This window comes from Corythoichthys intestinalis, chromosome 4 (genome assembly GCF_030265065.1).
Source record: "Corythoichthys intestinalis isolate RoL2023-P3 chromosome 4, ASM3026506v1, whole genome shotgun sequence".
Taxonomy (NCBI): domain Eukaryota; kingdom Metazoa; phylum Chordata; class Actinopteri; order Syngnathiformes; family Syngnathidae; genus Corythoichthys; species Corythoichthys intestinalis.
In genome coordinates, this window is record NC_080398.1 from 49,436,053 (window position 1) to 49,458,434 (window position 22,382).

General features: G+C 39.0%; 1 protein-coding gene across 1 annotated transcript in view; it reads left to right on the top strand.

The window, feature by feature from the left end:
* The window catches only part of znf407 (zinc finger protein 407), a 247,258-nt gene that overhangs the window by 119,991 nt on the left and 104,885 nt on the right, over positions 1–22,382 (top strand). Inside the window, exon 5 of the mRNA XM_057835263.1 lies at positions 2,930–3,004. Within this exon, the coding sequence (XP_057691246.1) occupies positions 2,930–3,004 (75 nt within the window). The remainder of the gene's footprint in view (positions 1–2,929; positions 3,005–22,382) is intronic.

A 22,382-nucleotide genomic window follows, 5' to 3' on the forward strand; every position in this document is an offset into this window, starting at 1 on the left:
GTCCCAAACGAGTAATTTCCTCCCGATTAGTCAGCCGACTATTTTTACGATTAGTCGAGTAATCTAATAATTTTTTTTTTTTTTTTTTTTACTAATTTAATAATGACATTTTTGTTAAAGCGTATTAATTCACAAAAACATTTTGGAACACCTAAATTCTTTATTAACGTATAAATAAATAACATAAATATCAATAATAAATCACAAACAATGAGGTCAAATGCTGCTGGCATTAACTGGTGCAAAAAAATGTAAACGGAAACACTGTGACTTCACCTTTTTAACAGGAGTCAAAACAATTCTTACTCTTTTCGCGGTATGTCATTGTCTATATTGTTCTAAATGTTAAAATGAATTGCAATGTCCTGGACAATCATTTTCAGAATACTTTGTGTGAGTTCAGATGCTCTTTCGGGTGTACATTCCGCATTTTTTGGGGAGGGGAAAAACTGTTCAACCTTTGTTTGTTTTAACCTGAAGATAACGCAGAGTTCACACTGAAATATTACCACAATTATTCTGAATGAAAGGCACACATACCCACAGTAACAAAAATGAAGTATATAGTATTAATTTTATAGTATACTACTATATGTAAAACTTTATAATATTAAATAACTAACATTAGTGCAGTCATGGATTACAGTTAGCAGGCCAGTGGTGTTTCCATATATATTTTTTATTATATTACATATATACAGGATATATGTATATATTTTCCCTAAGTGGGAGCTTCCATGATCCTAATAAATTTAATAATAATTTTAAAAGATATATAATTATATTAATTATTTAATTAAATAAAAATGTGCGTTGATACGACGCACATAAAGGCAACTTCCATTTAAAAAATCATTAGAGAGTTGTATGGACTTACAATCCGCTAGCTTGTTGTTTCTTGTTGTCTTCGAAAATTATACTTGGATGACGGTGCTTCAAGTGTTCGTTTATAGCCGACGTGCTACCGTGGGAGCTCAGCTTAGCAAAGAGTGCACACAGTGGCACCCTCCATATTTTCCATGAAATAATTCCAGGCTCTGGCTATTCTGGTCCACTTTTTTGGCTTTATGCCGCTTTCACGTGTTACCATCTCTGCCCTTTTTGGAAATTGGCGGTGTCTTGAACTCCTCACCGGTTGTCGTCGGTTCGTCTGGGTTCGTCCGATTTCCTCCTCGGGAAGGCGGCGGCGTGCATAAAAACACCGAGAGGCCTCGGATGGCTCTTTAAGGATACTTTTATTGACTAAAACAAAAACGTGGGGGATGAAGCCACTCAACTCGCCGCTACCCGCACACTTTTCCAACTCGCCAATCTTGCTCTCGCTCGCTCGCCCACTTTCTTCCTCTTTGCTAAATCTGACAACGCCGGTCACATTGAAATAACAGCGGCCCCCTTGGGGGTGCCAGTAACAACCGCCTGTAACGCGAGCGCCCGCCATTCTAATTTTTATCCGCCTGTAATTTTTTTTAACCCGTCATTACCCGTCGACGGTATGTTTTGCCCGTCGACGCATTTACGTCATCGATGACGTCGACAACGACGACTAGTCGGGACAGCTCTAGTCTCGAGTCAGGGTATGTTTTGAGCTCCTATAGATCAAGTACATAATCCTAATGTAAGTGTCACCCAAGGCATTGTCACCTCAGGAAACCTTGGTAATATTATTGCTATGTGGCTTAGGCTAGTGTTCAAACTCTTCTTCTCTTGCAAAAGTAATGTTTTTTTTGTTTGTTTTTTTTTTGCCCCGATGTGAATTTCACAGGTTATACCTAAGTCATATTCATTTTGGAAAATGTTCTATTTTTAAAAATGGTGTTTTACATTGAACATGATCTACGTGTGTAGAACTGTATGCGGCCAGCATTAGAGGCACTTTCAACTTGTCATAGATTGTCAATGTTTTTTGCATTTGTCAGTTTCCCTGTTGGGAGTATGCGAGATTTAGTCTGAGTCTCCCTCTCCCAGATTGACTTTGAGGCAACATTTTAGATGGATTGAGTTAGAAAAGGATTAAGAAAATGTAGAGTGATTTTAATGAAGCAAAACAGTGGAACATATCTGAATATTTATATGGTGGTGTTAGTTAGCATTTGCCTCAAGGGCATTGATGATGGCCCATGTTGCGGGGACACAGCTGTGTGTGTGTGTGTGCGTGCGTGTGTGTGTATTGGTTTGTGTTTGTTTGTTGGGGGGTCGGTGTGCTAGTGTATCTGTCCAAATGTTGTTTAGTCAGTTCAATCTGACATGGCAACATAAATGGTGAAATAATTATGCTTTTTCTTCTAGATACTGTAGGCTCACTCCTAATAGCAAAACACATGGGCCCGCCGGGGAGAAAATAGAATAATGATCAAGTCGAAATAGGAGAAAGTGAAAAAAAGAGAATTGGATTGAACGTTGTAGAGTAGGACCAGAGTTTTCACAGTGACAGTGCCAACCACATGACTGTCCCTTGGTCTCTTTCATGTAGCTCCATCCTCACTTCTTCGATGTGGTCATTGTCTCTCTGTTCCACAATAATTGGAAGTGATGGGTGCTAAATGAAAAGGCCAGGGGATGAAAACACTGTGGAATCAGTGCTGAAGTCTCAGAATTTAGTCCTGACATCCATTCATTACGTTTTCATGTGCCGTTTAGAAGACACAATAAACCATTAAAGCCGGCAAAGTTAGAACATGGTTGTTTAGGGATTGTTGGCGTGCTTTGTGTGTTTGTTTTTTCCTTACTGGATATACTCCAGACATATGAGGATATTGGATGCTTGCATTCATGCTGATTTCATGTTATTGCACAAGATATGGTTGTAAAAATGTTAAAAGAAACCAGACACTAAACACTAAACATGATGAATTATTATCTGTGAAACAGTGGCTTGAGATTGCTACGTTTTTGACCAATATCGTCTTGGTTTGTGTGTTTGTTTACATAGATGGGCTTTTGTGATGAAGAAACACCTCAACACCCACCTACTTGGAAAACATGGGATTGGCCAACGTAAAGAAAGGTAAAGTTCCTGTTTTATTCCTATAGTCATTTTGTTGAGGAAAACATAATATCATTTCACGACAGTGACACCTTGAATTAATCTAAATTTCAAGTTAAATTAAGCTTGAGACCTTCCATTTCCTAGTTATGTTAAATGGTCTTTTATGTTCGTTTGTATTCTGGCTTCCCCCCCCCCCCCCCCCCCCCCCCCCCCCCCCCCCCGCCTTGTCAAACCGTTTTCCCCCTTAACAAACTAAAGTGAATTTAGAAATGTTTTCTAAATGAATTATACATGTTTGATATTTGATGGTAATTGCTGTAAGGATGTGCAAAGACTCTGTAGTACTCCAATGTCTAGATGTATAGCCAGGTCCAGAGATATTGGGAATTTAACACAAGATGTAATGAAACAAACACACCACGCTTTAACTGCAGACTTCATCTTACTTGAGGGCAATGATATCTCAATCAGGTCAACAGTGTAGGAATTAAAACTTTTCATATTTATGGACCAAATGTCATGGGACAGTTGGCTGATTGCTGTTCTATGGACATGTGAGCTAGTGGAGACAGGATGAATTGGGAATTTTTCTTGGCAGTTTAAAATGCTCATATTTAAATTGAATCATGTGTTATATCAGCAATTATTATATCGTAACAAAACTAAATCATTTCAGTATTTCTGACTGACCTAAAACATGAGAGGTTTAGTCTGATTTGACTTCAGACATTGAGACATAATAAAATGTGTGTTTTTGCACATTAAATGTACGCCTCTGGCTTTAACTGCAGTGTCTCACAAAAGTGAGTACACTCCTCGCATTTCTGCAGATATTTGAGTATATCTATTCATGGGACAACACTGACAAAATGACACTTTGGCACAATGAAAAGTGGTCTGTGTGCAGCTTATATAATACAGTTAATTTATTTTCCCCTCAAAATAACTCAAAATATAGCCATTAATATCCAAACCCCTGGCAACAAAAGTGAGTACACCGCATGGGAACTACGTACATCCCTAAATGTCCAAATTGAGTACCGCTTGTCATTTTCCCTCCAAAATGTCATGTGGTTCGTTACAGGAGTGCTGTCAGCATTGCTGCAGAGATTGAAGAGTTGGGGGGGGGGGGGTCATTCCCACCACCATGCTTGACTGTAGGCACGACACACTTATCTTTGTACTCCTCACCTGATCGCCGCCACACATGCTTGAGTCCATCGGAACCAAACAAATTAATATTCGTCTCATCAGACCATAGGACATGGTTCCAGTAATCCATGTGCTTTGTTGACATGTCTTCAGCAAACTGCTTGCGGGCTTTCTTGTGTACCGTCTTCAGAAGAGGCTTCCTCCTGGGGTGACAGCAATGCACACCAACTTAATGTAGAGTGTGGCGTTTGGTCTGAGCACTAACAGGCTCACCCCCCACCTCTTCAATCTCTGCAGTAATGCTAACAGCACTCCTGTAACGAGTCACATGACATTTTGGAGGGAAAATGACAAGCAGTACTCAATTTGGACATTTAGTGATGTACACAGTTCCCATGTGGTGTACTCACTTTTGTTGCCAGGGGTTTAGATATTAATTAAAATAATAATAGTTTGAGTTATTTTAAGGGGAAAATAAATTAACTATTATATAAGTTGCACAAAGACTACTTATCATTGTGTCAAAGTGTCATTTTGTCAGTGTTGTCCCATTAAAAGATATACTTAAATATCTGCAGAAATGCGAGGGGTGTATTCACTTTTGTGATACACTGTATGTACTGTGAGGAGCAGAAGTATATGCACCCCTTGTGATTTTGCAAGTTCACCCACTTAGAAAATAGGTAGAGGTCTGAAATGTCAGTCATAGATTTATTTCCACTTATAGAGAAATAATCTAAAAAAAATCCAGAAAGCATTTTGTATGATTTTTAAAAATAATTTATTTGTAATTTACTGGGGTTCAAAAGTATTTTTACCCCTGAGAACCAGCAATAATTATGACACTCAAAGAATTGTCAGTCTACCTTAAAAAAAAGTCCAAAGTTATCCCATGATAACTAGCCACCCACCACCCGTTTGAGCTCTTTATTGTTACTTGTGCACCCCACAGTTAGTCATAATCCAACTGCTACCATGGGCAACGCCAGTGAGCTTTCGAAAGGCAACAGCGAAAAAATTGTTGAACTCCACAAAGCTGGACAAGGTTGTGGAACAGTTGGAAAGCAGCTTGGTGAAAAAAAAAAATCAGTTGCAGTAATTGTTTGAAAATGGAAAAGGTGAAACACGACTGATAATCTACTTCGGACTAGAGCTCCATGTAAAATCTCTCCTAGTGGGGCATTAGTTATGATGAGAAAAGTGAGGGCTCAGCCTAGAACTATACAGCAGGAGCTGGTCAATGACCTGAAGAGAGCTGGATGCACAATTTCAAAAGCTACTGTTATTTCAAAGGCTACTGTTAGTAGAACACTACGGTGCAATCGTTTCAGAAGGCTCCCCTGTTGATGCCAGTACATGTGAAGGCACATATGAAGTTTGCCAGGGACCATTTGAATGAAGCAGACGGGAAGACGAGAAAGTCATGTGGTCAGATGACACCAAAATATAACCTTTTGGTACCAACTTTACTCGTCGTGTGTGGAGGAAAAAGGATGAGTACAACCCAAGAACACCATACCCACTGTGACGTACCGGGGTGGAAACCTCATGCTTTGGGGTTGCTTTTCTGCAAAGGGGACAGGACGACTGCACTGTATAAAGCAGAGAATAAATGGTAAAATGTATCGTCAGATTTTGAGCCACAACCTCCTTCCCTCAGTCAGAGACTCGAAGATGAGTCTTGGCCGGATATTCCAACATGACAATTACCCGAAGCGCACAGCCAAGCTGACCCAGGAGTAGCTGCGTAAAAAGCATATCAAGGTTCTGGAGTGGCCTAGCCAGTTTCCAGACTTCAATCCAAAAGAAAATCTTTGGATGGAGCTGAAACTTCGTGTTTCTCAATGACAGCCCCAAAACTTGGCAGATCTAGATAAGACTTATGCGGAGGAATATGCTAAAATCCCTGTTTCCATATATGAAAACCTGGTGAAGAACTACAGACAGCGTCTAACCTCTGTAATTGCAAACAAAGCCTTGTGCAATAAATATTAGCACTGATTTTCTCAGGGGTACAAATACTTATGAACCCCAGTAAATTATAAATAAATTATTGAAATATTATACAATGTGAGTTTCTTTTTATTTATTTATTTATTTTAGATCATGTCTCTATGAGTGGAAATGCATCTACAGTATATTGAAATTTCAGACCTCTACTTATTTTCTAAGTGGGTAAACTTGCAAAATCACAAGGGGTGCAAATACTTCTGATCCTCACTGTATGTATAGTTTAGTCATTAAGTATCTTGTCCAGTATTTCAGGGAAGGAACAATAACTTGGTGCCAATTTTATAAACCTATAAATCACTGAATGACAAGTGCCATAATTTTTGCATTGGTTCTGCAGAGAGATTTTTATCTCATCAATAATTAACCATTATATTTCCAACACTATGCAGCTTAATTAGAACAAGGTCATTGGGGAAACTTATTAAGTGGCACAAATTTGGGGAAATGTTAAGATTTTAAATGTGGAGCGGACGATAGAAAGGAAACTGGGAAAAATGGGGACAGACAAAAGGGAAGTGTGTATAGGTGGAAAGAAGTGCATGTATATGAGTGTTTAATTGTTTTTAATTGTGACAGATAGCTTGACTGATGAGTGAATTGGTTTTGAAATACCAGACCTGGATGCTAAGATGCTTTGGGGGAAGTATGTTTGTTTGCGGGTAGAGGCAGTATTTGAATTGCCAACAGCGGACCAGTGCAGGGGTGAGTCGAAGACGATGCAGCTGGTAATGGGGAAAGCCAATAGCACACAAATGCTTTGTGTTACGCAGTGGGACACTGTCAAATAGGCAGTTTCATAAGCATCTCTACGGTCGTGTTAAATTTATATTTTTAGAACACTGGGGAGACACAATCCAGGGTGCAATCGACTTGTAGGTCAGATTCCCCATCTATTTCCGAGAGCAATTGCAGTAACTTTGTCATAGTTTATGCTAGAGCTGTCCCGACTAGTCGACATAGTCGACGTCATCGGTGACGTAAATCCGTCGACGAGCACAACATCCCGTCGACGGTTAATCAAGGATTAAAAAAATATATGCATGGAAAGTTCCAAATGTCGGATGCTTGGTATGCAAGCGGGGAAAGCGGCACAAAGCCAAAAAAGAAGCGCACCAGAGTCCAAAACATTGACTTATTTTTAAAGAAACAAAGGAGGGTACACTGTTGTGTCCTGTCTCTTCAATGCCAAGCTTGGCTGCACGTCGGCCGTGAATGATAACGACAGGAGATTGTAAATCCCTCTAACTAACTAATGACATGTTTTATTGAAGTTGCTTAGCCTGTCGCGATATGCAATGAGTCCATTTATCGCATGGTAAATAAAAATGAGAGCAGTCATTTTCACGGCTGCGTGCGCGTGCGTGCGTACATTTGTGCGTGCGTGCTGATGGCATATGAGACTCCAGTTCTTTTCTCTCATCAACACGCTGTAGAATTAAAGTTCAGACATACAAAATAAGAAAACACATCTATATTAAACACTATATACGTTAGCATAGCTACATTGAGGTGAATGGGGAAAAAAGACGACCTACTTTAGCCGGTGCTCTCTATAAAACAGGCAGCCTTCTCCAAAACTTGCAGTTAAAATGTGACACTTCAAACATGAATAATCGCTGGTTAACAGCATTTGCAAAAGAAAAAAAAAAATCTATTACTGACACCACATGCAATGACATAAAGTGCTTTTTTTTGCTGAATGTAAAGCTTAAATTAGCGGTTTAGCTAGCGTACTTCCGGTGAACATTTCGAAATAAAAGCATGTCATGTTCTTCATATAAATAACGATTTCTGGAGTTAATCCCACATACTTCAGATTCTACACTAAGAATACCTTTAAAATGACACCCTTTATGAAAATTCTGATTGGCAATGAATAATTATTATAATACTATTATATACAGTACTACAATATACTATAATAATAATGCTGGGTATTTTTTAAGAATTGTTTTGAATCATGTTGGAAAGGTGAAGTCAGTGTTCTGAACCTGTTTACATTCCATTCTTTCGCAAAAGTTAATTCTATCAACATTTGAACTCATTGTTCATTTGTGATTTATTATTGTTATTTATCTGTTGTTTTGTACTTTAATAAAGAATTTAAGTGTTCCAAAATGTTTTTGTGAATTGATAAGCGTAAAAAAAAATGTCATTGCTAAATTAGTAAGAACAAAAAAATTTTTTTTTTTTTTTTTTTTTTTTTTTTTTTAATTATAAGATTAGTCGACTAATCGTTAAAATAGTCGACTGACTAATCGGGAGAAAATTAGTCGTTTGGGACAGCCCTAGATTATGAACATGCAAACCTTCATTCAATCAAGCTCCATTTATCTTGTTTGTCGCGATCAAATATTATTGTCTCATTTTATCATGACTGAAAAGCTAAATTTTACGTGTGTGCATGTATCAGCACTGTGGATGCGCCGGTGGGTTTGTATGTGTGTGCCCCCTCTCTTCAAATCAAGGGGATCGGCTCAAGGGAGAGTGACTGACAGCAGCAGCCTTGACTCAATTGCTTGTAATTAGTTCTTTTAAAACAGGGTGCCCAAAGACAACTGACCTGTCTCACATACTTGTTTTCATAGATAATTGTTAAAATGCTGGTCATTTTCACGCTTGCTATAACAAACTCCTTAAACTAATACACTCATCATTCTTGAAACAGGACTGCTGACAGCCCAAAAGAAATGAATATTTATTTAACTTTTTTCCCCTCTTGAGTGAGAATGATTTCAACAGTTTTAAGATGTCTAATTGCTCCAGTCTGCACGTAACATGAACATTTGATGCTGCTGTAGCAGTTGCCTCCATTAACAGGGTGGAAAACAAATATGATCATGACACATATTGGTTATATGGAAAGGAAAATAGCTTAATACAATTATGATCCTACCTGGATTTTCAAATGCTATATTAGTGGTACATCATCCAGAATGTCTAACGCAGGGGTGTCCAAACTTTTTGCAAAGGGGGCCAGATTTGGTGTGGGAAAAATGTTGGGGGCCGACCTTGGCTGATGTCCTTTACGTAGAACAATATATTTAAGCAAATTTTAGCAAGCCATTCTGTGGGACACATTTGCTTTATTATTTTTTTTTTAATTAATAATTTCAACAATCTCGCAACTAGCCTTTGTAGCGTTCTTTTTCGACTCTTGCGAAATACTGCTGCTGTGAAATTAAACTAGCCTCAAGTTGCATCAATTTCTCAATATGTATCTTCCCGGTAATCTTGTCATACATGTCAGCGTGTCTTGTTTGGTAATATCGCCTCACATTGAGCTCTTTAAAAACAACAACTGTCTCTTTGCAAATGAGGCAGACACAGTTGTTGCGTATTTTAGTAAAGAAATAGTCCAATTTCCACCTATCTTTGAAGCGCCAACCATCGCAGTCAACTTTTTTTTTGTTAATTGTCTCCTAATTTTAGAAAATTAGGAGTAAAGTGTCACATGGGATAATGTTGCTTAGAGTGCTGCTGCCTTTTAGTGGGTAAATAAGGAGCAGCATTAGTGTGTAAGCTACTTCATATGCACGTAGCAGTACTGCTGACCAATTTATTAAGTCTGTGTGCGGGCCAGACGTTATTGATTATATGACAGAGGCTGGAGGCCTGATGAAATCTGACCACGGGCCGCATTTGGCCCCCCGGGCCGGACTTTGGACATGTCTGGTCTAACGTATTGTTTGCTTAAGAATTGAGTCCTAGGGTGACGAAGATGCGAACTTGACCTCAGATTGTTTAATGAAGTGGCATTTTTAAACAGCCTGATCACTGTAAACTAATGGTCTGTTCTGTGGTCAAGTAGCAATGCCAGCATCACAGTTTGGCTTCACAGTGCAACCATATTGACTATGCAAGGCAGATGGAGACCCTAGGCGGAAGAGTCCTGCCTGGAGTCAGTATGGTGACAGTATAGGCCACATAGAGCAGGCTAGTGTGAAGTCACACACCACCGAAAAATACGTATAACCACAAGTGTATGCAACACTTCTATTTGTGCTGGCTAAGGAAGAGTGTTAGTTGTGTGGTAGGGAGATAAGAGTTGATAAAACAGACTCTAATTCATTATAATAAAGCCTTTCCCTTAATTATTGATAATAAATCTGCGCTTTCATCTTGCTCTTTCTTCCTTCCCTTATCTGCTTGTGTCAGCACTTTGTCTCTCTGTCTTGATGTTGGGTGGTAAGGCGTAGTTTGTAGCCACCCAAGGGCAGCAGTCAGTAACATCCCATGCTGCTGGTACTGTAAGCAAGTGATTAGTACAACGAAACACTGGCAAGGCCGCAATAAAATGTTAACTTCAAAGTAACTCACTATGGGATATTTAGCATATTTAAAGTCTGTTCTTGTTTGTATCAGCCACAGAATGCAAAGCTCACCAAAAAATAATACTGGAAACATATAATGGAGAGGAATAACAACAAAATTCCATTGCTAAAAGCACTAATTACTAGTTTTCATGCAGCACAACTTAGTTTGTGTGGGGAAAAAAATCATAAAGATTAGTTTCCAGAGATATCTGCAGTTTCCCCACTATGGCATTGGCCAGGCCTTACCACACCTTTGGTATTGTGAGCTACAGGGACACCGACTCACTGTTTACCTACTCAATATTTCATGGAGAATGAACATTCACAGAATGAAGGATCACACTAATATTGCTGTTAAAATTAAGCGATAATTACAATTTGTTAGTTTAAAAGCCATCACAGTCTATAAAAGTTTGATTACTAGAAAATTAGATGCATTAAGTTTTTATGGGTTAGCCTGTGCCATCACTTGGGAACGATTTTTATGCACTTGTCATGGGCATATGGTGCAGAATTGTGCAAGATATGTGTGTTTTGTGCGTACAGTGTGTGAGGGAAGTATACTGCTGACACTCTGTAATACATAAATTCCCACCCCTGTGGTTAAACTCATCATTAGTTAAATAAAGCAAGTTTTAGAACGGCAACATCGAGAAAATGGTAAAAAATAGCCTGTGTATCTTAAAAATACAACGGTCAGAGCAGTCACATCATTTGCCCAATGCTGTCCCATCCATTGTCTGCGTCAGGCAGTGTGTTGATATAGGTCACTGTATAATCCAGCACCTTATAACTGGGTGCAGCAGGGCCTTGCTGGATCTTATTACTAACAATAATATTAGTTATCACAGGACAGCTTGTGCCAAAATTGGAAGCCACTCATCATGCCAAAATGAAATGACCTTGACCTGTAAAACAACCCTACTGCAGTAGTTTATCTTCTCACAACAGCATCTACCTCATTTTGGTGGCTAAGGGAAGAACCATCAGTCCGTTTAACTTTTGAAGTTCCTTTTGCCGGGACAAAAAAAGTAATAATAATGTTATCCTCTGCTCCATACAAGTTACATTACTCAACCGGACAGGAAAAGAAAATCTACACAATTTACGTTCATATTCATGGCATATGCTGTGACAAAAGACCCTTGGATTTATACTGTACAATGACACATTTGTGAGGCTAACTGGAAGTAGTGGTCAAAATTATACATAGTGGGACTAGGCCAAAACTGGCCTGTTGCCAGCCTGTTTTTCTTCTCAATTGAAACACTAGACTGTCATGGTAGAAATGGATGTTGCCAGGCATCACTAATGAACCAATTAATCAAAGAATTAGTTTTGCCGTGATTAAATTAATGTGAACTGGACAGGCAAGTGGCATTCATGGATATATCCTGGGGAAGGTGATTAACACACACGTAACAGGCAGCGATTAACAAGCCACTATTACGTTTGAAGGCTCCTGTCACACTATCTATGAATCAAATCTATCAATCTTTATGCGTTGCAGATATTTAGCTATAATATATAATGGGTAGATACTAGATATATTAGTAGAGATATTTATTTAGCTGTATTAGTGTAGTTTTTTTCCCCTTGAAGCCGCATACCCCTTAGTTTTCTGACACAAACAATTATGCACTAATTAACATTATTTTAGTTGTAACTACTACTGCTACAAATCAGGACACATTTGTCATGCTTTGTTAAAGTATGTTAAATGTGGATGCATTGACATATTTATACACACAACACATATTATCAATCAAAAATTGTATTGCTCATATTCCTTGCTAAGCTGAGAAATATTTATTTCTCACTTGACAATAATAAAGGTCCAAAATGACAACAGGTATCAGTATTATTTGAGTGTTGATGAAAAAATAAATAAAATTAAACATTACAGATGAGTACACCTAAGACGCAAAAAATACTGTAAATCTGTAGTCCAAAGCAAATTTTTGTTTTTCCTTTCAAAGAGAACAATATTAAAAAATAAATATATGAATAATTACAAACAAAAAGTTCCCCTGTTTTGTATTATGCACAAGTTCCAAGACAAGTTATACCCAAGTTGTAAAGAAAAAAAAAAGAAATGTTCAGCATTAGGAGGTTTTATTTACTGAGATCATATGTGTGTATATACATATTAGAGATGTCCCGATCTGATATTTGGATCGGATCGGACGCCGATATGGGCAAAAAAATGCGCATCGGTATCGGATCGGCGACACGGAAAAATTTCGATCCAGACTTCCGATCCAGTTTTTTTTTTTTTTTTTTTTTAAATCCGGTCCGGGTTTTCCAGCGCACCGATATACATAATCCATTCCAGTTTTTGCTTCGGTTTCCCTAAAATCCGGTCCGCATTTTACGGCACTCCTTCAACACACTACGTTACCGTCTCCCAATTTACCGAGAGACTTTATCGGTAAAAATGTCAGCTGTGTGGGATCCCTAATATATATATATATATATATATATATATATATATATATACACACACTCACCGGCCACCCCCTTTTGCCTTCAGAACTGCCTCGATTCTTCGTGACATAGATTCAACAAGGTGCTGGAAGCATTCCTCAGAGAGTTTGGTCCATATTGACATGATGGCATCACACAGTTGGTGCAGATTTGTCGGCTGCACATCCATGATGCGAATCTCCCGTTCCACCACATCCCAAAGATGTTCTTTTGGATTGAGATCTGGTGACTGTGGAGGCCATTTGAGTACAGTGAACTCATTGTCATGTTCAAGAAACCAGTCTAAGATGATTCCAGCTTTATGACATGGCACATTATCCTGCTGAAAGTAGCCATCAGAAGTTGGGTACATTGTGGTCATAAAGGGATGGACATGGTCAGCAACAATAGTCAGGTAGGCTGTGGCGTTCCAACGATGCTCAATTGGTACCAAGGGGCCCAAAGAGTGCCCAAAAATATTCCCCACACCATTACACCACCACCACCAGCCTGAACCGTTGATACAAGGCAGGATAGATCCATGCTTTCATGTTGTTGACGCCAAATTCTGACCTTACCATCCGAATATCGCAGCAGAAATTGAGACTCATCAGACCAGGCAATGTTTTTCCAATCTTCTATTGTCCAATTTTGATGAGCTTGTGCAAATTGTAGCCTCAGTTTCCTGTTCTTAGCTGAAAGGAGTGGCACCCGGCATGGTCTTCTGCTGCTGTAGCCCATCTGCCTCAAAGTTCGACGTACTGTGCATTCAGAGATGCTCCTCTGCCTACCTTGGTTGGTTATTTGGTGGTTATTTGAGTCACTGTTGCCTTTCTATCAGCTCGAACCAGTCTGGCCATTCTCCTCTGACCTCTGGCATCAACAATGCATTTCTGCCCACAGAACTGCCGCTCACTGGATATTTTTTTCTTTTTCGGACCATTCTCTGAAAACCCTAGAGATGGTTGTGCGTGAAAATCCCAGTAGATCAGCAGTTTCTGAAATACTCAGACCAGCCCTTCTGGCACCAACAACGTTGCCATGTTCAAAGTCACTCAAATCACCTTTCTTCCCCATACTGATGCTCGGTTTGAACTGCAGGAGATTGTCTTAAACCATGTCTACATGCCTAAATGCACTGAGTTGCCGCCAAGTGATTGGCTGATTAGAAATTAAGTGTTAACGAGCAGTTGGACAGGTGTACCTAATAAAGTAGCCGGTGAATGTGTATATATATATGATTTTAAATCAAAACATCAGAAAGTTACAGTGTATCACACAAGTGAGTACACCCCTCGCATTTCTGCAGATATTTATATCTTTTCATGAGACAACACTGACAAAATTACACTTTGACACAATGAAAAGTACTCTGTGTGGAGCTTATATAATAGAGTTAATTTATTTTCCCCTCGAAATATAGCCATTAATATCTAAACCCCTGGCAATAAAAGTGAGTACACCCCGTAGTAAATGCGTACATCCCTAAATGTCCAAATTGAGTAGTGCTTGTCATTTTCCCTCCAAAATGTCATGTGGTTTGTTACAGGAGTGCTGTCAGCATTGCTGCAGAGATTGAAGAGGTGTGGGGTCAGCCTGTTAGTGCTCAGACCATACGCTGTACTCTAAATCAAATTGGTGTGCATAGCTGTCACCCCAGGAGGAAGCCTCTTCTGAAGACTATACACAAGAAAGCCCGCCCGTCTCATCAGACCATAGGACATGGTTCCAGTAATCCATGTGCTTTGTTGACATGTCTTCAGCAAACTGTTTGCGGGCTTTCTTGTGTACCTGCTTCACAAGAGACTTCCTCCTGGGGTGACAGCGATGCACATCAATTTGATGCAGGAAAAAAAATTGAATATAAAATAAAATATAAAAATAAATTACAGTATTTTTCGGATTACAAGTCGCACCTGAGTATAAGTCGCACCAGCCATAAAATGCCCAACGAAGAGAGAAAAAAAAAAAACATATATAAGTCACACCGGAGTATAAGTCGCATTTTTTGGGAGAAATTTACTTGATAAAATCCAACACATAGAACAGATTTGTCATCTTGAAAGGCAATTTAATAGAAAAATACAATAGAGAACAACATGCTGAATAAGTGTACAGTGTACAGTGCATGAACAGCGAAATGTGAATATACTGTCCTCACCAGGACGCTACTGCTCGGTCCTGGCTATACAGTGAGCTAAACTCCCAAATGACCATGCTGGACGTCCGTATAATTTGCTGAATCAATTTCGTCCTCAGTACCAAACAGGTTCGCATCAACGTAAATAAATGATAATTAGGTGCTATTACGTCAATGACACAAACGGTTAGCATGCGTTCGCTAGCATTAGCACATCGTTCAAACAACCACACAACTGGCTCTAAGTGTCTGATCACGGGCGGAAAACACAACAACAACAGAAAAGATGATACACACAGGTGTTGCCTCTGTAGAGATATTTTACAAGCATAAACAATGAACGTAGGTTTGCAGCCGTGTTTCTCTCTCGCTAACTCGCCCACTCACTCAGGGCTGCTTAGCTGTCCGTCTTCTTCTGGCGTGTGAGCGCTCTTCTTCACGTAAATAAGTGTGAATGCGCCCCCACGTGGGCGTGAAAGTGCCACAAACTAAAAGCATGCATTTCAAAGTGTCATTTTGTCTGTGTTGTCCCAATGAAAAGATTACCTTAAATATCAGCAGAAATGCAAGGGGTATACTCACTTTTGTGATACACTAGGTTTTTGCTGACATCAGTAAGTACCCTGTTTCGACCTGCCCAAAAAAATCCTGCCGGCTGAGGAGATGAAAAAGAGTTTATTAATATAACATGGCAATTAAGCACTAAATCATTCCGTCTTTCCACGTTTTCAGCACTAAACACATTTCATGTATTTAGAAACAAATCATGAAAAAGACTTTACATTATCAACGTGTCAATTTAAATAACACCAAAAGAAGAGAACATCCTTTCAATTCGCATATCTACTCCTTGTGTATGGACAAGCTGACATTGTGTTTCACCTAGGCTGCCAGTGTAAGTTAATCCTGCCACAGTGATTAGTTCAGATCTCCCATATGAAGTCCTTCTCTGAGAAAGGATTTCCCACACCGATACATTAAAGGGTTCAAACAGGTCCTTGAAATCCTTAAAAATCCTTGGATTTTACTGTCGTGTTTTTCATACAATATTTTTCAGCACCTTGTCTAAAAACATCAATTATCAAATGAAGAAAAATAAATACATTTGCTTGAGCCCTGCTACACGCTCGTTCTAAAGTTGCTTTCCCTTGTTGCCCTGCTCCCGGCTGGGAGCCACTTCACTCGGTTTCGTCACCGCTACGACTCAACCTATGCCCCTGGCTCCCAATTGACTCCCTGTTTTGCACCAAAAAAACAGTGCGTAGAAGATATTATAATAGCCTTGTAAAGAGCTTTGCTAGTTTTGGCAAGAACAGAATTTTGCTGTTGTTATGAACGTCTTTTTTTTTTTTTATTAATATGGAAAACATTTTGCTATTGTATTGTGTTTGTGGTCATCTGCTTAACTTTCTGCTGTCCCCTGGACACATACGATTATTTTATGTATGTATTTGTTCAAATTACTGCTACAGATTCCTATCATTCTATGGTTCACGGACATGACACATTATTTGCTTCAATTCCTCTCTTTCCTTCTAACAACAGCACCACCGAGTGTTGAAACGCATACATAATTTTACATAATAAAATGAAATGAAGATTTTTATTTTCTATAAATATTTTTATTCCAGCATTTTGAAGGCCAGTAAATAAAAGGCTGCAGTATATGCATGGCCCACGAATCGGGCTTTGAAAATGCCCAGTCTAAAACCCTGGTCTCAAAGTTACGCATTATTTGGTAGTCCCCCACCATGCTTGAATCAAGGTGTAATCGTGAGAGAGGGTAGGGAGCGTGTTTTGGGGCTCCCTTGATTATGTGACATCCTCTGGAAGAAATGTGTAGTAGTTTCCTTCATTACGTATAGGGGGGGGGGGGGGGGGGCTTTCACTATTGAGATTGTCAGTCTCAATTTGGACTAACAGTAAGCATGCGCTAGGCCTCCTGGATATTTCACCCCACCTGCTTTCACCCCACTCCTACTCACCTTCCACTGGTACATAGACCCCGAGGCTCCCCTCCGTTGTAGCAGATTGCTGTGGTGACAGTTTGATTAGATCATCAATCGTTGCTGTTAACAGCGGTTTTCCTGAGCACCTGGACGCAGGTCACAGCTGGTTCTGAGCTACTGCCGTCCGCTTGACCCGGAGACACGTGTTTGTGTGTATTTGTATACTTGGCAGTGTACGTTTACTTATCATATACATTATGCCATGTACTTCTTAAACTCTACTACGTTAATGTATGTGTGTGCATTTTTCAGATAGATAAATATATGGATCAAATATAGTTAGTTTTGGACCTAGGAAGTAATTTTCAAACCCTTTAGAACAAGTGCCATCATAATACAGTAGCAGAGAAGACCTACAGTAAGTGTTCATGAAAGTAATCGTATTGTAAGTTATTCTAACATTATAAATAACTTGATTACCACTGCACCTACATTTATTCAGTGTATCCATCCATTTTCAACACCACTCAGCCTCATCAGGGTCACGGGGTGCTGGAGCCTATCTCATCTGACTTTGGGCAAAAGGTGGACTACAACCTAAACTGGTTGCCAATCAGTTGTAGGTCACAGACAGAAACAGGTTTAACCGAGCCATTATTGATTTATATATGGCGGAAAACACAGACAAGGCTGAAAAAGCAGTTTCTGCTCTTTCACCCATCTTTAAATAAACTACTGTATTTTAAGCCAAAAGAACTGTTGTGTTTGATAGAACAAAATGTATATATGCTGCCATAGCAGATTCATGACGCATTAAGCCCCAGAACTATTTTTAATTTGTCCGTTTTACCCTGGAGACCCCCGTTTACAGACGTCACAACCGCTTTTGTTTCAACCCAGCCATAAAAAGAATTATATTCATTATTCAAAATGTCTGTAATTTTTAGCTTAGAATGATTAATTGATGTTTAATATTTAGTTTAAAAAAAAGACAAACAATTTCACTCACATATTTTAAAGTTTTAAACAAATTACGTCACAATAAAAAAAAAAAGTAGTGTCTGTAAATAAGTCACATATATCAACCTCATAACTATCGCTTAATTGTATTTTTTTTTTTTTTTTTTTTTTTTTTTTTTTACTGTCGCATTTTGCCCAATATTTTAGATCATAAATAATTGATACAAATAAAGAAAAATTGAAAAAACGTTAAAAAAGGTAAATATATGAAAAAGAAAATCTCGACCACTCCTTGATGTCTGCGATTTCTACATCGCGGCTCTTGTTATATTACCATGTTTCACCCATAAAATCCCCCCAAAATCTGGCTGTGGCCATTCACAGCTGTGTCCTGACACTCGGTGATATATGCTACATGGAGTTTTTGGATCGAAAAGAGGTAAGTACGCGATAATATCTAGTTAAAATCATGGCGTCCTTAATTATGCTCTCTCATGCTCTCACCTCCAGTTAGGGTTTTGCTGTTTATTTATTTATTTAGTTTTTCTAAAGAATGCCATCCTGTTCAATTTTTTTCTTCCTCCAAAAAAAAAGAGATTTTAAGCTTTCCGATTATGCATCACACATGCATATAGGAAAATTTTGAAATCTGGCCAAAGTGGGGGTCATAGAGCAGAACTTCAAGCCACCTGAGTGTTTTCCGCCATTTATAAATAATATATTCCTCTTATCAAGTCAAAAATAACCTATTGAGGACGACGAAGGCCATGGTTTCACCAGCCAGCTTTGCAGCTGCTATGTTACTACCCCCCAACCCAGTGACCAAGATTAATGAAACCTTTGCCGTTTTTAATTAGCATCGTCACAGTCATCAATTATGTGTGCCCCATCCCAAATACAAATATTATTGTATTTGTGGGCAAATATCTTTTTTTATTTAATTGTGGTCTCCAATGAATGAAGTGAGATAAATATGCCCACATCATTCTTGGTTGCAGGGAAAAGAAAATGTGTGCAAACTGGTTTGTACAGAGAGTATGGAAAAGTTCCTTGGTAAAGGCTTACAATATGTCACTCTTTATGCTTGACATAAACTAAATTCACTGATTCATCGTTCATCCCGCTTATTTTCACGAGGGTCACGGGGGCGCTGTAGTCTATCCCAGTAAACTATGGACGGTGAGCTAGGGACGCCGTTAATTGGTTGCCCAACAACCGCAGGTCACAAGGAGACCAACAACTGTTCACACACACATAGGCATGTGCCGGTTACCGGTTTCACGGTTTACCATGGTGTGAAAAGTCGCGGTTTCAAAACCACTAAAATTTTCCGTCAGACCGTAGTACGGTATTCGCTATTTTTCTTGTGTCAAAAATGCAGCCAGAAGCGGCCTCACCCCCTCCCGTTTGTTGCTGTGTGTGAAAGTGACGCTATCAGCTAGCCAGCCAGCTAACCCAAAAACAAATATTCCAAACATAAGGCGTACTGTTCTTCAATTTATTGAGCTCTCAAATCGTGGTAAGTGTAATACACAAAATGAATACATTTAAAATGTTGTACAATTAGATTTTTCCAAGTGAGTAGCTTCAACAGATTAGCACCATGGAAAAAGTTCGCCAAAAACAAAACACACATTTCCCTTTCAAATTCAATATACAAACTAACTAAAAGCTTACAAAGATGAATATTAGCCTAGGCTTAGCTGGGAGAGCAACTTCGTTGAGTGTGACAGCCGCAGAGTGAGAAAACAAGCTTGATTCGCTTGAATGAAGGGGAAAAAGTGATAGCGTCAAAGATCGCTAATTCGGAAAGATGATCTTGCCCTAAGCACAAATCCACGTTCGCTGGATCAAGGTGAGGTCTCACTCCCAATGTTTTTTTTTTTTTTTTTTTTTTTTTTTTTTTTTGATGAAACCTTTCCACAACAATATTGACATTTTAACTAACTTATACATTTTTAACTAACTTATGAATTCTATATGTTCTTTTTAACACAAATGCATGACATCATGTAGACTAGAGTTGACACAGTGGCTGAAAACGGCGAAACTTTACTTAAGCTTTTCCACCCTCAAAAAAAAAAAAAAAGTCATGCAGTATAAATTTTTCAAAAATTTTATTCAGAAGTGTTTTTACTTTTTTATAGAAATTATTTTATTCTTGCTCTAATCTTGAGCAACTTGAGCTGTGGCTGTGAGTATAGTCTATTAGTTATATTTAGTTTAATTTCATTTAAAATATTTTTTTTATTGATAATTTATTCATTTTAACAATATATTGATGTTCCAATTTGCAACTATGGTCTGAAAAAAAAAAATCCTGTTCAATGGAAAAAGTTATTTTTTTTAACTCATACATCTCAAAATTTTTGGGAGCTATAATTGCAATACCGTGATACCGTGAAACCGCGGTATTTTTGCTCATGGTTATCGTACGGTCAAAATATCATACCGGCACATGCCTACACACACACATAGACACACTCCTACCTATGGACAATTTGAAGTGGTCAATCAGCTTATAAGCTGTGGGAGGAAACCAGAGTATGTGGAAAAAACCCATACAGGCAGGAGGAGAACATGCAAACTTCATACAGGAAGCCTGGGATCAAACCCTTAAACTGTAAGGCGGACGTGCTCAGCAGTCATTCATCGTGCCACCGTCATAAACAAAATAAATAACTAAATATATCAAATGTACAGGAAACAATCCAACATTTAGAACTGTTTATAAAAAACAGTGCACGTTTTCCCTTTTATCATTGAATTGGAAACAACAACAAAAAAAGAAAAAAACATCAATAAATTTTAAAAAACTGGAAACTTGCACAAACACATCTGTTCTTTGCAAATGTCCTTTGCTCGGATTTGTCTAAATTTTATTCACCAAATTAATGGAATACTAGAAATAAGGTTCATGAAGCACAAAAACTGACTCCTCTTTGGTTGGAAGACAATTCTTATGTGCTTAACTAGCAACTAGCATTGTTCAGTAAAGGCCAAATTATAAGGGACGCGTTTGCAGTACAGACCCGCCAAGCTCCGTGTACACTGCATTCTCCACAGTACGTCAGAAATAGGACAAAACATACCAGCTGCGCGCAACTGTGGTCCGATCACGCACGGTAATGTGACATTAAAAACGACGACAAACACACGGAGTCTGCACTCAACAGAGAAGCAGAGAGAGAAATAGACTTGCTATGACTGAACATTTTTTCCCAATTTTTTTTGCTTTTACCATGGGTTTGTGACACGCCAACAACCAGTTATCTACTATGTAATTACTGTTTTAAATTACATAACTTGCATTAAAAACTCACCATCCATCCTCATACCTTCTGCTATGGCGTTCCATGCAGATTCCTTTTTGAATGTTGTCCTTATAAAAAGGATCTGCTGCATCATGAATCACTTTGTGACTTTCCACCTCCATGATGAAGCGCTCTTTGTCCATGTTCGCTGGTGTTCGTGAATAAGCACCTGGCCTGTTGACTCCAGGCCTGGCTAAGCGCATTTTGAAAGATGCGTCTCCGGCAAAAATAGAAAATAGCCCAAACCATCCGGCGGGCTCCGGCACGTCGGAAATGGTCCACAGTCAATCCGTAGCGCTGATGTGGCCAGTATAATTTGAACAGTAGTATAGAATGGAAACAGATTGGCTCCAGCGATGTATCTCGCCGGACCCCGACCGCAAATGCATCCAGTATAATTTGGCCTTACGAGTTGGGGTGCCCCCCCAACTCGTCCCCCACTCCCCCGCCCACCCATAACCCCCTCTATTTTTGGCCTTACAGTAGAGCAGATTACAGTCTAAGTTGGCAGGCAGGTTTGAGTTTTTGGCTCAGTGTTCGACTTCACATCCTTCAATACAGCTAATTCACTAAGCAAAGGCACTTAATCTATATAGATGGGTGTTGAAACAAGCATCAACAACATTACTACAATAATGTGTTCGTGAATGTGTCATAGAAAGGCAACCACTACTGGATCCTTCTCTGATATACTATACTGTGCACCAGGAGAATTAAAAATGAAAAGAAATCAACAAAACAATTAATATGTAATTGACCTTTTAAAAAAGTTTGTTTTAATGGGATTTGTGTGTGCTGCCCCCCCCCCCCCAAAAAAAAAATGTTTATCTGACTATGATTGCTTCATTGTTTGAAGATACACATGCTTCAGGTAGTCATCATTTAATTTCCACCATGCTCACTCACGTACACACTTCTGCAGGCACACAAACACCCAACACACACGCACATGTAATCACACACATAAGCCCGTGCTTCCACATTTAGTCTCTGAACCATCGACTCCTGAGAGAAGTGGGAGAAACATTTTGAATATTTTATGAAGCTTGGGGACCCCACCTCTGTCTTCTCCACCCAACAATCACT